This window comes from Astatotilapia calliptera, chromosome 15 (assembly GCF_900246225.1).
Source record: "Astatotilapia calliptera chromosome 15, fAstCal1.2, whole genome shotgun sequence".
Taxonomy (NCBI): domain Eukaryota; kingdom Metazoa; phylum Chordata; class Actinopteri; order Cichliformes; family Cichlidae; genus Astatotilapia; species Astatotilapia calliptera.
In genome coordinates this window covers 18742083-18758651 of record NC_039316.1, presented here as the reverse complement: position 1 = coordinate 18758651, position 16569 = coordinate 18742083, and the positions used below count along the sequence as shown (strand labels likewise).

At 38.5% G+C, this 16569-nt stretch overlaps 2 protein-coding genes across 7 annotated transcripts in view; one reads left to right on the top strand and one right to left on the bottom strand.

Annotated features, from left to right (window-relative positions):
* Positions 1-810: 810 nt before the first annotated feature.
* LOC113006848 (solute carrier family 22 member 2-like) lies at positions 811-12638 on the top strand. Its single transcript, XM_026143057.1, has 12 exons — positions 811-1285; positions 6382-6429; positions 6586-6689; positions 7973-8127; positions 8367-8535; positions 9858-9972; positions 10257-10357; positions 10437-10651; positions 10741-10849; positions 10929-11041; positions 12107-12206; positions 12537-12638. The coding sequence occupies exons 1-12, from the start codon at positions 935-937 to the stop codon at positions 12625-12627; spliced, it is 1671 nt and encodes a 556-aa protein (XP_025998842.1). The 5' UTR covers positions 811-934; the 3' UTR covers positions 12628-12638.
* Positions 12618-16569, bottom strand: part of LOC113006846 (plasminogen-like) — an 88348-nt gene continuing 84396 nt past the window's right edge. For all 6 annotated transcript variants that reach the window (XM_026143051.1, XM_026143050.1, XM_026143049.1 and 3 more), the window contains 3 exons: positions 15091-15197; positions 14158-14303; positions 12618-13019 (listed from right to left, as the gene is read on the bottom strand). In XM_026143051.1, coding sequence (XP_025998836.1) covers positions 12858-13019; positions 14158-14303; positions 15091-15197 — 415 coding nt within the window. In that variant the 3' untranslated portion in view covers positions 12618-12857. The remainder of the gene's footprint in view (positions 13020-14157; positions 14304-15090; positions 15198-16569) is intronic.

The window sequence follows — 16569 nt, the reverse complement described above, 5'->3', positions numbered from 1 at the left end:
TGAATAACACACACTGCACACTACAAAGATGCAACAATTATAGAAGGAAGAAAATACATTTTTTAAGTATTCATAAAATTTTTTCAGGTGTCAGTCTTTTAGAAGTCAAAATATTTTGGCTGTCATTTAAATGTCTCTCTTTGAAGAATTAGTTTTATAATGTAAGATAGAATTCATTTTACATTAGTGTTAGGGTTTGGCACTTACTTGTGAAGGTTAAACTTTGGGGTTAGCGGGTTGTGAATGCCTTGAAGTCAATAAATGCACTTACAACAATATCCACAAACATGTCTGTGTATTTATCCACGGTCCCTGGGCCTAAACACAGAGTCGGGCACAGAGCAGCTGCTCCAAGGTGAAGAAGGCCAGACAGAGATTTCTCTGATTTGCTCAACTTCTTTTAATCAAGTTAATTTTTTTCTAAATTCTATAAACTTCTTTGATTTCGGTTAAGAAAATAAATATGTACTGTTTAATGTAACACTGTTCTATATATACATTTTTTTTTTTTTTTTTACAAATTCCAGGAATACAGTGGATGGAGGCAGAGTGATTCAAACACAGTCATTTTTATTGTGTAGTTAATACACGTCACACCATTTTCTTAGAAAAATAAAAGACAGCTGACCATCCGTGTCATGTGATGTGATGATCGTGCATAAATATTGAAGCTAAGGCCATTCAAGCATTCCTTAAGAAGACATACATTTAATGATTGCATAATCCTGCTTTCTTCCTGTGTTTGACTTTATTAAACAGTAACACGCTGTTACCCAGCTGTGTTTCATCTGGCCCCTTTGGACTTGTGGATCGACCAGTGTGAGGTGCACGAGGTCTAAGCACCCCTGAAGGGACTCTGATAGTTTGCACTGATCCATGGTTTGCTGAACAGAACAAGATTTGACTTGATTTCTTAAACTTTGCGACAGTAAGGATGACCTTTGATGACCTCTTGGAAGAAGCCGGGTCATTTGGCCGCTGTCAGAGGCGAATCTTTGCCCTGCTCTGCCTCTTGTCGTTGCCCTTTGCAGGGGTATACGTCGGCATCGTATTCCAGGGTTTCACCCCTGATCATTGGTGTCGGGACCCTGCAGTGGTGGAGAGGAGGCATGCATGCGGCTGGAACCTGACAGACAGTCGCAGACTGACGGTGCCTCTGGTCAATAACTCTGGACTGGTGCAGCACAGCACCTGCGAGCAGTATGAGGTGGACTGGAATGCCACAGAGCTGACCTGTGACACACAGGAACTGGACCTGAGTGGAGTCCCACTTACAGCATGCAAGGTCAGTTCCTATATGACTGTTTTTCACAGTGTTTATGTATAATTTTCATATAGTTTCATGTATAGTTTCATATGCACAGTTTACGTAGATAAATGGGTGATGTTTTATAATTTAACTATAGTTTTATAGTTTAATAATGTCAGTCTTGAGCATTAAATAATGGATTCAGTGCTGTTATAGGTAGTAGAAACAAAAAGAAGACTGAAAATGTTTTTTTTAATGTTTTTGTTCATCAGTGACGTTATGGAAAGGCCAAAAAACCCCAAAACAAAACAAAACAAAACAGCCTTTAACTACTTTTACACAAGATAAAGTGTTCAAGGTACAGTTTTTTGGTTGGTAGATTGTTCCAGCATGTTAGAGAAATTCACAGAGCTGTTCTGTGTTCTGCTCTCTCAGCCGCTTTTGATGTAATCAGTCCCACACAGACTCCATGATGTTGATAATACGACTCTGTGGGGGACAGACCATCTGTTGTAGAACCCCTTGTGGCTGAAGATAGTTTACACTATTTTTACTTATGAGACTGACTGGATGTTAGGACTCGTCGCTTTCCTTCTGCGGATGAGTCAGAGACCAGATATCTCCCTGAGCACTGCGTTAAAATAATTTGAATCAGCGCAACAGACATTTACTATGGTTTTAGATTCTACACATTGTTCTTGCTTGTTCTGTGCTCAGGGCCTACTCTACCCCCAGTGCACTTCTTTTAGTTTTCAGCCACTGGTGACTGAAGAAAAGTCATCCATGAAGAAAACAAAGTGCCAAATACTAAAGTTCCTCTAATGGACACTTGAGGCTGGCTCCAAAATGCCACTATGAGTATGAATGAATATCTCTTGCGTTCTGTTAATCTTCATATATTTTAATTCATTCTACTCAGTAGCACCTGAGTTGGCAATGTTTAATAATGGGTAGATAATAAGTTATTAAGAATACAACCAAAGAAAACAATTTTCCTTGTCCATATACACTGGGGCAAAAAAGTATTTAGTCAGCCACCAATTGTGCAAGTTCTACCACTTAAAAAGATGAGAGAGGCCTGTAATTTTTATCATAGGTGTACCTCAACTATGAGAGACAAAATGATGAAAAAAACGGAAAATCACATTGTCTAATTTTTAAATAATTTATTTGCAAATTATGGTGGAAAATAAGTATTTGGTCACCTACAAACAAGCAAGATTTCTGGCTCTTACAGATCTGTAACTTCTTCTGTAAGTGGTTCCTCTGCCCTCCACTCGTTACCTGTATGAACTTATCAGCATAAAAGACTCACTCCAAACTCCACTATTGCCAAGACCAAATAGCTGTCAAAGGACACCAGAAACAAAATTGTAGACCTGCACCAGGCTGGGAAGACTGAATCTGCAAAAGGTAAGCAGCTTAGTGTGAAGAAATCAATCAAATCCTGTAGTGCCAGACGTGTCCCTCTGCTTAAGCCAGTAAATGTCCCGTCTGAAGTTTGTTAGAGAGCATTTGGATGATCCAGAAGAGGATTGGGAGATTGTTATATGGTCAGATGAAACCAAAATTGAACTTTTTGGTAAAAACTCTACTTGTCATGTCTGGAGGAGAAAGAATGCTGAGTTTCACCCAAAGAACACCATACCTACTGTGAAGCAGGGGGTGGAAACATCATGCTTTGGGGCTGTTTTTCTCCAAAGGGACCAGGAAGACTGAAACATGTAAACAAAACAATGAATGGGGCCATGTTTCATGAGGTTTTGACTGAAAACCTCCCAAGGAGGCAAGAGCATTCCAGATGATGCGTGCCTGGGTCTTTCAGCATGACAATGATCCCAAACACAGCGCCCGAGTAACGAAAAAGTGGTTTCGTAAGAAGCATTTCAAGGTTCTGCAGTGGCCTAACCAGTCTCCAGACCTTAACCCATAGAAAATCTTTGGAGGTGTCATGGTCCTGAGTCTGAGGACTCTGTGTTTTGTGTTTCTTTATATTATTCTTTGTTCTCGGTTATTCTGTTTTGTCTTTTGTTTAGGTTTGCTATGTGTTAGTGTTTTTGTTTCATGCCTGCCTGTGTTCTCTCTGTCTGTCCATGGTGTTATTGTGTCTGCTCATGAGTCTGCCTGTCAAGTTCAGTGTCCTGTCTGGTTCTCTGTGTCTCTTAGTTTCCTGTTTTATTCTGAAAGTTCATGTCTCATGTCAGTGTGTTCAGTTTTACCGCTCCCCTGTCTCGTTAGCCTAATTGCTCCCAGCTGTGTCTCCCTCCTGTGGCCCATTCCCTGATTACTCCCTGTGTATTTAAGCCCTGTGTTTTCCTGTGCTCTCTGTTGCGTTGTCTGTCTAACGCCATGTCTGTCTGCATTACTCTGTGTAACCCGGTGTTCATTCTGCGTCTCTCCGCCATCTTTCTTTGTGCATTTTGTTCCTCCTCCCGTGCGTGTTTGGTTTAAGTTTAGTTCTTTAGTTTTCCCCAGTTTAGGTTTGTTTACTCCCTGCTCTGCTCTTCCTGTTTTTGTCACCTTATCACCTCTGTAAATAAACACTCACTCGCACCCCAGCCAGTGCCTGCATTTTGGATCCTTTTCTCAATTCACCACACGACTGCTGCCCAGCCGTGACAGGAGGGAGTTGAAAGTCTGTGTTGCCCAGCGACATCCCCAAAACATCACTGCTCTAGAGGAGATCTGCATGGAGGCATGGGACAAAATACCAGCAACAGTGTCTGAAAATCTTGTGAAGACTTACAGAAAACATTTGACCTCTTTCATTACCAACAAAGGGTATATTAAAAAGTATTGAGATGACCTTTTGTTATTGACCAAATACTTATTTTCCACCATAATTTGCAAATAAATTTTTTAAAAATCAGACAATGTGATTTTCTGGATTTTGTCTCTCATATTTGAAATATACCTATGATGAAAATTACAGACCTCTCTCATCTTTTTAAGTGGGAGAACTTGTACAATTGGTGGCTGACTAAATACTTTTTTGCCTCACTGTATTCAGTACGGATCAACAAGAAAAAGGTAAGACACTGTGTTGTAAGCAACACAAGGCTTCTAAAAGTGCGAAACCTTACAGTTTACAGAGTTACTTGTTAGTTGGAGCCTGTTCCCATTGGGGAAGACAAATGTCCGAAAAACAATTCAATTCAATTCAATTTTATTTATATAGCGCCAAATCACAACATAAGTCGCCTCAAGGCGCTTCATAGATACAGAGAAAAACCCAACAATCATTTGACCCCCTATGACCAAGCACTTTGGCAACAGTGGGAAGGAAAAACTCCCTTTTAACAGGAAGAAACCTCCGGCAGAACCAGGCTCAGGGAGGAGCGACCATCTGCTGCGACCGGTTGGGGTGAGAGAAGGAAGACAGGATAAAAGACATGCTGTGGAAGAGAGACAGAGATTAATAACAGATATGATTCAATGCAGAGAGGTCTGTTAATACAAAGTGAATGAGAAAGGTGACTGGAAAGGAAAAACTCAATGCATCATGGGAATCCCCGGCAGCCTACGTCTATTGCAGCATAACTAAGGGAGGATTCAGGGTCACCTGGTCCAGCCCTAACTATATGCTTTAGCAAAAAGGAAAGTTTTAAGCCTAATCTTAAAAGTAGAGATAGTGTCTGTCTCCCGAATCCAAACTGGAAGCTGGTTCCACAGAAGAGGGGCCTGAAAACTGAAGGCTCTGCCTCCCATTCTACTTTTATTAAATACTCTAGGAACAACAAGTAGGCCTGCGGAGCGAGAGCGAAGTGCTCTAATAGGGTGATATGGTACTACAAGGTCATTAAGATAAGATGGGGCCTGATTATTCAAGACCTTGTATGTGAGGAGCAGGATTTTTAATCCAATTCTGGATTTAACAGGAAGCCAATGAAGGGAAGCCAAAACAGGAGAAATATGCTCTCTCTTTCTAGTCCCTGTCAGTACTCTTGCTGCAGCATTTTGGATTAGCCGAAGGCTTTTCAGTGAGTTTTTTGGACATCCTGATAATAATGAATTACAGTAGTCCAGCCTGGAAGTAATAAATGCATGAACTTGTTTTTCAGTGTCACTCTGAGACAGGATATTTCTAATTTTAGAGATGTTGCGCAAATGGAAGAACGCAGTCTTACATATTTGTTTAATATGTGCATTGAAGGACATGTCCTGGTCAAAAATGACTCCAAGGTTCCTCACAGTGTTACTGGAGGCCAAGGTAATGCCATCCAGAGTAAGAATCTGGTTAGATACCATATTTCTAGGCTTTTCAGGACCGAGTACAATAACCTCAGTTTTATCTGAATTAAGAAGCAGAAAGTTAGCGGCCATCCAGGTCTTTATGTCTTTAAGACATTCCTGCAGTTTAACTAATTGGTGTGTGTTATCTGGCTTCATGGACAGATAGAGCTGGGTGTCATCAGCATAGCAGTGAAAATGTATGCTATGTCTTCTAATGATACTGCCTAAGGGAAGCATGTATAATGTAAACAGAATTGGTCCTAGCACTGAACCCTGTGGAACTCCATAATTAACCTCAGTGTGTGAAGAGGACTCTCCATTTACATGAACAAATTGGAGTCTATTAGATAGATATGATACAAACCACTGCAGTGCAGTACCTGTAATACCTACAGCATGTTCTAATCGCTCTAATAGGATATTATGGTCGACAGTATCGAATGCTGCACTAAGGTCTAGCAGGACAAGCACAGAGATGAGTCCACTGTCAGAGGCCATAAGAAGATCATTTGTAACCTTCACTAAAGCTGTTTCTGTGCTGTGATGAGCTCTGAAACCTGACTGAAACTCTTCAAATAAACCATTCCTCTGCAGATGATCTGTTAGCTGTTTGACAACTACTCTTTCAAGGATTTTTGATATGAAAGGAAGGTTGGAGATTGGCCTATAATTAGCTAAGACTGCTGGGTCTAGAGATGGCTTTTTGAGTAAAGGTTTAACTACAGCCAGCTTGAAGGCCTGTGGTACATAGCCGATCATTAGAGATAGGTTGATCATATTTAAGATCGAAGAATTAATTAATGGCAGGACTTCTTTGAGCAAAATACAACTGAAAAGCTTTGTGTGAAGTGTTTAAACTGTCCGTATTGGATTAAATGTTTACTTTTTTTGTCTTTCAGGAAAGCTGGGAGTATCAGTATGAAGGCAGGAAATCCTTCGTCACAGAGGTGAGAAGACAGTTTGCGTAAACTTAACAAAGTTGATTTAGATTTAAGAGAATTCCCTAAAATTTCTCTGTATTAATTGACTAAACTGTGCAGGTATGTAAGTGAAATTGGAAGTTTTCATATAGACATGAAAAAATGTCTTTGTTCCTTTTTCAGTTCAATCTGGTGTGTTCAGATGGATGGTTGGTGGACATGTTCCAGTCTACTCTCAATGTGGGCTTCTTGGTTGGCAGTTTCGCTTTTGGATACTTTGCTGACAGGTGAGGCTCCAACAACCATCAAGTTTACTGTGCTGGCCAGGTAACATATACAGGGTGGGCCATTTATATGGATACAAAATGGGAATGGTTGGTGATACTTAAGTCCTGTTTGTGGCACATTAGTATATGTGAGGGGGCAAACTCCTCAAGATGGGTGGTGACCATGGTGGCCATTTAGAAGTCGGTCATCTTGGATACAACTTTTGTTTTTTCAATAGGAAGAGGGCCATGTGACACATCAAACGTATTGGTAATGTCACAAGAAAAACAACGGTGTGCTTGGTTTTAACGTAACTTTATTCTTTCATGAGTTATTTACAAGTTTCTCTTTGTTCACAGCCATTGACATGTCGAGGTTAACACGTGAGGAGCGGATTGAAATTGTGTTGATATCTGGTGAACGCAGTAACCGGGTCATTGCAGCAGATTTCAATGCAAGACACCCTTTTCCAGCAGGATGGTGCACCACCACATTATGGGTGCCAGGTCCGAGCATTCCTAGATGAACAGTTTCCTGGAAAGTGGATTGGTTGTCATGGGCCAGTTGAATGGCCCCCAAGGTCTCCCGATCTGACCCCCTTAGACTTTTATCTTTGGTGTCATCTGAAGGCAATTGTCTATGGTGTGAAGATACGAGATGTGCAGCACCTGAAACTACGGACACTTGATGCCTGTGCTGGCATTTCTCCTGCGGTGTTGCTATCAGTGTGTAAAAAGTGGGAGAAGAGGGTTGCATTGACAATCCAACACAATGGGGCAGCACATTGAACACATTTTATAAGTGGTCAGAAACTTGTAAATAACTCATGAAAGAATAAAGTTACGTTGAAACCAAGCACACCATTGTTTTTCTTGTGACATTACCAATAAGTTTGATGTGTCACATGGCCCTCTTCCTATTGAAAAAACAAAAGTTGTATCCAAGATGGCCGACTTCTAAATGGCCACCATGGTCACCACCCATCTTGAGGAGTTTGCCCCCTCACATATACTAATGTGCCACAAACAGGACTTTAATATCAGTAACCACTCCCATGTTATTACGGTGTATCCATATAAATGGCCCACCCTGTATAATTACAACTGTGTTTTATAGAAATATATAACTATAACACCCCTGAAACACATGAAGGCATGTTTGTGTGGTATGAATAGGCACACTCCTGCAGGCCTCTTGTGGCTAGACTTGTGGCTCTGATGTGTCCTGGAGTGAATATATTATTTTCAAAATAATATTCATTCAACGAATCCCCACCTGATGTATTTTCCATTTCACTCTGCAGGTTTGGCAGGCAGATCAGTTTCTTGGTGTCCAACATTTTGAATGCAGTAGCAGGAATCGCAGTGGCTATAGCGCCAAACTACATCTCCATCCTTGTGTTCAGGACCATCCTTGGCTTCAGTGTCAAAGGAGGCTGGATGACCTCATATGTGCTGCGTAATCATCTCCATGTTTTCTGAAACAGATTTTTTCTCTGAGGCATTTTCATAGCTAACTGTGTAGAAATGACACGACCTAACTTTTGATCATACATTTTCAAATTATTTTTAGGTGAATAATGCAAGAATTTTCTTACATTTGTGGAATTTATATACTTGTGTTATTTTTGCATGTCACATTGTTTTGTTTCTAACAAAATTGTCTTACTTTTAATACCATTCCTGTCCCTCTGTTAGTCACAGAGATTGTTGGTGTGAAGTACAGGAGAACAGTGGGTATCTTGTACCAGATGTTCTTCAGTGTGGGTCTCCTCATCCTTCCTTTGCTCGCCTACTTTATCACAGACTGGCGCTGGCTCCAGGTCACCTTCACTGTGCCCTACGTGCTCTTCGTGTGTTATTACTGGTAAAAAACCAAACAAACAAAAAAGAAAAAAAAAATCTCAATGTTGTTTGACATTGTCATCGTGTACACATGACAATGTCAAACAAAAACAGACATCTGTCTGTGCCTGCCTTTGCGCTCATAAATGACCAGTGGCATTTATGACAGTGCGTCACCTTCATATATATATATATGTATATATGAATATTCCAGTGTTCAGCATGCTGATCGCCTGATCTCTGAGGCAATCATTGCATCACAGTAAGGGTTAGGGAGTCGGGGGCAAGGCATTGGACTACCAATCACGCCATGTGGACATGACAGTCCACATGGCGTGATCATCCAGAAAAAAATGCTCACTTGAAATGAACTACTAGTCACTTTTTCATCACTCTTATGTAAAATTTTAGATCTGTACTTGTTCAGAAATGTCCAACACTCTATGTCATTTTTTCACATAATAGTGTTATCAATATTGTCCATTGGCCAGAGGGGCCGATGGCGCGAGATGGCAGCCTCGCCTCTGTCTCGAAAAGACCCTCAAACCTGTTTTTGGCTTTCCTTGCACACACATTTGGATACTAATCAATTGGATACTAATCAAGGATTTTGTGCACTACTGCAAGTTGTTTGGATAATTGCACAAATAGGCATATATGCAGGTTACGTAATAAAGTGGTATGTGAGTTTGGATCAGGAAACAAGACTTACAGTACTTCTAGCATGAGATGGTGCTTCCCTTTTAGATCAAAATAGATTTTCCCACTAAATTTATTATAGTAAAAGGAAAACAAAAACTGCCCATTATCTTTGGGACTATGGTTTATATATGATGTATCTCATTGCTTTTGTTCTGTGCTGATGCAGGAAGCACTCTGGCCTTTAAATAGTAAAGCAAGAAGTAAGGTTATGGAAGTCAGCAAGGTGGACGGAGATGTAGTACTTCTTCCTCTCCTGCTGTGGTTTCAGAGTCAAGATTCAAAGTGTTTATTGTCATGTGTGCAAAGAAAAAGCTTCTCTCTGTACAATGAAATTCTTTCTCTGCTGTCCACACGCAGATGCCGGTTAACATGTACAAATAGATAAAATAAAAATATCATGAATAAATACACGGAGACAAAAAAATTTAAGTATTAAATAGATTTATGTGCAAAAGAGCTATGAGCTTAATATGCTGGTTTAATTACTTGTTCCATAATAATAACCATTTTCACCTTGCATATTTACCATAGTCACTTTCCAGGGAGTTAAAAAGCTCCTCATCTCCTAAATAATGTATAAATCTTTTCAGTTAAGATTTTTATCTACAGACTTGCACCTTTAGACACTTCTTTGTTTCTCAGGTTTATCCCAGAGTCTCCGAGGTGGCTCATCTCTCAGAACCGTTCCTCCAAAGCTTTGAAGATCACTGAAGCTGTGGCCAGAGAGAACCACAGGACACTGTTCAAGAATACGGAGGTAGGCCGATTAAATAGTTCACTTACAGAACAATTTAAGAGTTTATAGATAGCAATGACTAAAGGAACAATATATTCACCAAATATGTTTATCAGTTTACTGCTGATTTTAGTATTTAATGGAATTTGTTGACAAAGATAAAGAAAATCACCAAAACTATTCTCTAACATTTCATTTCCACTAACAGGAAACATTAAGACCTATTAACTCCTTATTTCTACCATTATTTTATGACACTTTTTAATCCTGCTTTAATCTCACATTTCCATGTTTTTATTTCCCAGTCACTGACTGATGGTGAAGGTGAGTCTACCTCTGCCTCTTTGCTGGACCTAATCAGAACTCCAAACATGAGAAAGCACACCTTCATCCTCATGTTCAACTGGTGAGACTTGCCTGAAATCACACACGTTTTTTTTGCCTACATGCAGTTGATGCTGAACCTCTGTGTTTGTTGTGCACAGGTTCACCAGTGCTGTGGTTTATCAAGGCCTCGTCATGCGCTTGGGGATAGCAGGAGGAAACGTCTACATTGACTTTCTCATTTCTGGCTTGGTGGAATTTCCTGCCGCCTTCCTTATCCTCTTCACCATTGAACGTATTGGCCGGCGTCTCCCATTCGCCACTGCGAATATCGTAGCTGGAGCTTCGTGCTTCATTGCTGCTTTCATTCCTGACAGTGAGTTTTATGCATAGACTGTACAGAAAACACAGACATGGTCACCACCCTGGTACCCATTGGTTATTGACTTCCTGTGTGTATCTCAGGCTTGTTCTGGTTAAAGACAGCGGTTGCCTGTATCGGTCGGTTGGGGATCACCATGGCCTTTGAGATGGTGGTGTTTGTTAACACAGAGCTCTACCCCACATTTGTCAGGTGAGGAAACTAATTATAACCTGCTGAAGTTATAACCAGGAAATTGTGTTTATCTCTCCATCATTTTGACTGAATACAGGAACCTGGCAGTGTCTGTTTGTTCTACTCTGTGTGATGTTGGAGGCATTGTGTCCTCATTCCTGCTGTACAGACTGGCTGCTATCTGGCTGGAACTGCCACTCATCATCTTTGGTGGGTTTATAATGTTTACCAGTAAGCATGTATATGAAAAAAAAAAACTAGTAACTGGGTTTTAAAAGGTAACAAATCAAGTTCATAGATTTACCTTTTCAAAAACATCCATAAAATGTTAATAATGTACTCTTAATAACAGATCCTAACAAGGAAAAACAAATGGATCAGATATAATTTCACAAAGCAGTGACACTATTTATGGAATAAAGTAGTAAGTAGTAATCTAGTAGTAATATAGCATCACTATGTTTCGATTTGCCATATTTGTCCTTAAAAACATTTAAAACTTTTTTTAAAAAGTCTACTGCTGCTGTAAAACCCCTTCATCACTTAATGTGAATTTTTACTTATGTAAAACTACAAAGAAATTACAAAAAATATTTTGGCACTCACAGTGTTGTTGAATTACATCAGTTATAGAATAATGTTCTTGCAGGTTTGAGTAATGGTTGTACTGGCTGCTGACTGTGAATGGTCCTTTTTTGTCACCCGACTTTAGCCAGTATTTTTTCGACAACAACTTCAGGATGTTTCCTGAAGCAGTAAACTAGAATTTAACATCTTATAGGTTATTCAAAGGAAGTAATCTGTTAAATTACAAGTTTCAGTTCATTTTATAGAGCCCACTGTCCAGAGTTTGAGCCATCCACACAGTATAATACAATGTTACTAACTGCCTGTGTAACTATTCTTTGGAGTGAATAATTCAAGTAATTCATTAAATGCAATATTTTTAGCTAATGCTCAGAGAATGTTTTATACTGATACCAGTTCCTTTAATGCTTTTGTAGGAGCTCATGAGTGTTTTAAAAAGTGATAATTGTTTATTCATTCGATATTTTATTTATTACAAAGATGTTAAAAGCTTTTTATTTAGTTTTTAATCAACAACAATTTGAGTCAGAAATATATATTTTTACTAGCCTAAGTGTGATTATGACACACTAAATTTAAAAAACAGAACAATATCTGAAATTGAAAAGTCTTTAGCTTTTTTTGTAGGAAATAATTAAAATAATTTTGCAATTACACTGACATTATCTGCATCTTGTTTTGGTACAGGCGCTGTGGCAATCATAGCTGGAGGTTTGGTGCTGTTACTTCCTGAAACCAAAGGAGTACCTCTCCCTGAAACCATTGATGATATTGAGTTCCCTAATTGGTAAAATGTCCCAGTTTTTTCAGTCATAACACATTCAGAATCCCGTTTACTGAGTACAGCTAAAGTATTAGTCCAGAGGTCCATATGAAGAGCACTGTGTATAACTTGTTATATTAATGAGTAAAGTAATCCTTCTTCTGAGTTCATATTACTTTTTAAAGGCATTACAATTAGCATTTGTTTTTCATCACTTCTTTTTGTAAAACTTACGTAAAATTCAAAGAAAGTCTGTACTAAAGTTTCATTGTAACTGATAAGGAAACTTATCTCAATAGACATTTACTATGCATTATTTGTGGGTGTAGTGTCAAAATGTTTTCTCTCTCTCAGGAAAAAGCAGAGCCATGAAGAAAATCATCAAATGAAGAATCTTCTGAAGTCTGAAGATCAGATGAAAAACAGGGAAACGACTACTGAATGATTACATTTTATTTCACCCAAACACAAGGAAGTACGTTTTTAATATTTGTATAATTTCCTTGTTTCATTTAAGTATTGTTTTTCCAAATTTCATTCATTGTTCATTGTCCTTCTTTTTTTTAAACCAGTAACATGCGCTGTTTATAGTGTATCCACATCAGTCAGCAGTGCTTGTAATATCAGAGCAGAACAGTGTACATATGTTAAGATCCTCAATAACCACATTGCAGTTTAGTTGGTTTTGATGGTTCTATCTATCCAGTCCACAAACTTAGACACTCGAGCGTAGACGCCAGGTTTCATGGCATTAGCACAGCCCAGACCCCAGGATGTGACACCCTGCAAGACAAACCTGTTTTGCGAATAACACACTAGAGGACCACCGCTGTCACCCTACAAGGAGAAAACACACACATATACATATATTTTACTGTTCAATTCACACACTAGCTGCTTTTGATGCCATTGAGGTTAACTGCTGGCAAAACTAACAGAGAAGAAACAGAGGAATTGTTTGGACAGTGGCTCATTTAAAAAATATAACAGAAGACTAATTAAGGCATTGGAAATAGCACATCTACTGTATTTGTTGTTGACTATATACATTGAAAAAGTGGGATACTAAGATTTATTTAACACATTTGACTTGAGTCCTTTTACCTTTTAGGCAGGCCAGACAATAAAACAAAATAAAAAAATAAAAAAATAATAAATTAGTAAAATTACAGAATTTACTCTAGACCCCAAAACAGGAACTTTCCTCTTATTTACTTGTTCCTGTTAGTAAATTATGTTGGTGTACTATGAATGGCAATGGGGGTGAGCAGTCTGATTAAATTACAGAAGTTCAGAATTGATACACTCGTTCACATTTTCTATCATTGTCCAGTGGGTTGGGTTTGAGTCTTCTTCAGGACTATCCTGGCCCCCGTGCCTTATGTTTGACACCCCAGAACTAAAGATCACTGATAACATGAGTGTGCCATAAAACACATTCATGTTAATATAATTTTAAAATTGGGTCACTTTTTCCATGTTTAATCAATGCTACAAATAAGTGGAGGTTTAATTCAAACAAGTATCAGAGAAATGTTTAGTCAATATTCCAGTTACTAAAACAACCATCAGGTAATCATTGTCAGCACAGTTCTTTATATCTCGATTTAAATCATCTAAATAACCATCTAAATATTTACTGTTAATATGGAAAATTTACATGCATAACAGATAAAAGAAGTTCAAACATCTGTCTAGTGTTGATTAGATTTTTTTTGTGTGTGTGATAACAGAGGACTCAAAAAACTTTAACATGTTTGTAAAATCAAATTTTTCCTGGTTTGAATGTTTGATTTGATTTGATTTTGGTAGCTTTAATTTATCAGTCTGCAATTTTAATGACTTTTAATGTGTTGTGAGTTTAATAGTTGATTGTTGAAAGAACTTCTAAATCCAAAGTACTCTAACTTTATGAAATCTTTTCTCATGTATGGTGAACTGTTCTACTGTAAACATATTTTAAAAAAAATTGTACCTGGCAGCTGTCTGTTCCTCCTTCGATATTTCCAGCACACATCTCATGATCTTTGACTCTGCCGTTCAGGTATGCTGGGCGATTGCAGACCCTATTCTCAATCACAGGGAAACCAGCTTCCTTAAGGGTGCCGTCACCTCCCGTACCTGCAGACACAATTCTCAGCGGTTATCCTCCTTGTCATTATGATAAGACATGTTTAAACCAGTGGCTGTTGTTTGCATAAAAAAATAAATAAATACTATTATCAACTTCTTGTATGTTGGTTCTATTGCACTGGTCTTTATGTCTCCTTAAAGGTAATTTTTGTCTTAAAAAAGCTACTTTGTTTGAACAAAGTGGAAAACATTCTATAAATGATTAAACAGCTACAATGTTATGTCCAAGGCACCTGTGCATTGTATTTCAAAGCGACATACAGTATCAGCACCATTCAAGCCAGAGTTTACTCAACATTTGTACATAATAATGATGTGGGGTATAGTTAAAAGATCACAAACTTATTTTTAAAACTAAACATAGAAGAATTGTTTATAAGTTGTCCTGTAAGGTAGGAGTACACAATTATTTCAATCAGAAGATTAAAGTGCTGGTTGGGCTAAGTAAAAACGCTCTGATTAAACAGTGCCACTTTGTGGTGAAAAGCTTTCATTACATCTTGCAGAGGATTTTACAAAACAAGACCTGATTGTATTTCATATTAATCTGCTCAGTGCTGAATTTCTAAAGCTTGTAAATTAGTTTTTTAAGTTTATTATCTATAATGCATTGTGAGTTAGTAAGCAAAAATATGTGATCAAAATTGGTTTAAACAACTTAACCAGACACTTTGCATTGTATTTATGTATTTATTTATACAAATTTATACAAATTGACGAGGAATTCAGATAATTCTCACAAATAACAACAATAGCACACATAAATGTGACCTACCTTGAGTCTCTCCCCATCCAGTAACATAACACTCTGTTCCACTGGGCACTATGTAGTCCTTTTCTGGCAGACAAGCAGGCTGTACTTTGTCGTTTATTAGCACAGGCCTAAAAACGCACACACAACATATATTCATACATTGAGAAGCATCAAATTTCAGTCCAATAACATATGGGGGCCACTATGAAGCATGAAGATGGGGTATTCTTCTCTGACACATAGCAATAGGACCAAATGGTGGACATACGAAGGTAAGAGTGTCCTAGTTATAATATTTACTGTGACATAAAGAGCAAATCAAAAACACATGAACACGTGTAAGTGTAAAAGATGTAGACAGTGTTTTTGCTAGATTTTATGAAGTTTTTAAAATTTTGCGTACATAGAAATCCACTTTTTCTTTTCATTGCCTCAGCACAATGTTGTGCTGTAAGGGGTACTCTTGAGGAAGACTTTGCTGACAGTGTGTTTATGTGTAATTAAATTTTATTTCATGTATTTGTGCAAAGATTTGTACACATTTCACATGTTGCTGATGTGATGCCTCTTGCGCAGTGAGAGACCATCAAATATTTTCTCTATTTCAGGGACAACAGCTGCCAAGCCACAGAGGATATGGGTGGTGAGACAAGATTTGGCCCTCTTCTAAGTCACAACAATATTAGACGGCATTCACAGCTTTGAAGTCTACCCTGGGAAGGCTGTCCAACCACCTGAGCTTCCAAGTGAATGGGCAATGTGGTCCTACATACAAAATTGCACGAATTCTGTGCAAATCCAAAAAATAAAGCAGCCAGTGATGGGATATCTCCAAAGTATGAAGAGAAGGAGAAGATACAGAGACCCACAGTTCCCATTCCAAACTGGGAATGGGTAGCAGGTCCACTAAGTTGCAAAAGTAAAGAAAACAATACACAAAGAAGAAAAAGCAATATGTATATATATAAAGTGGCTTTCAAAAGTATTCGGCCCCCTTGTGTCACAGGCTGGGTCTCCGACCCAGCACTTTGAGCTTTCTTTGTATTGTTCTCATTTTTTGAGATGTTGTTAGTTTTGTGGTATTTCCTATTTGCCTTTAGTTTAGGCAGTTATTGTTCCTGGGTTTTCTGTTTGAGTTCTTGCATTATTCATCACGTATTTGGTATGTTAAGTTTGTATTGTCATGTCTAGTTTTAGTGTTTCCTGTTTTATTCTGACAGTGTCATGTGTTCTTTGGTCATTGTATTTAGTTTCACTCCTCCTGGTCCTGTCATTAGATTCATGTCAGTCAGCTGTTTCCTCATGTGTCGCCACTTCCCCTGATCACCTCATGTCTGTATTTAAGCCTTTTGTTTTCTTCATGCCATTGTCAGTTCGTCTGTTTATTCTCACCAGAGTCATAGTCTGTTTATTTTTCCACCTCGGGCATAGTTATAGTTTTTGGTCTTAGTACCTTTAGTGTTTTGTTTCTTAGTGTTTTGTCAGTTCAGTGTTTTGCTT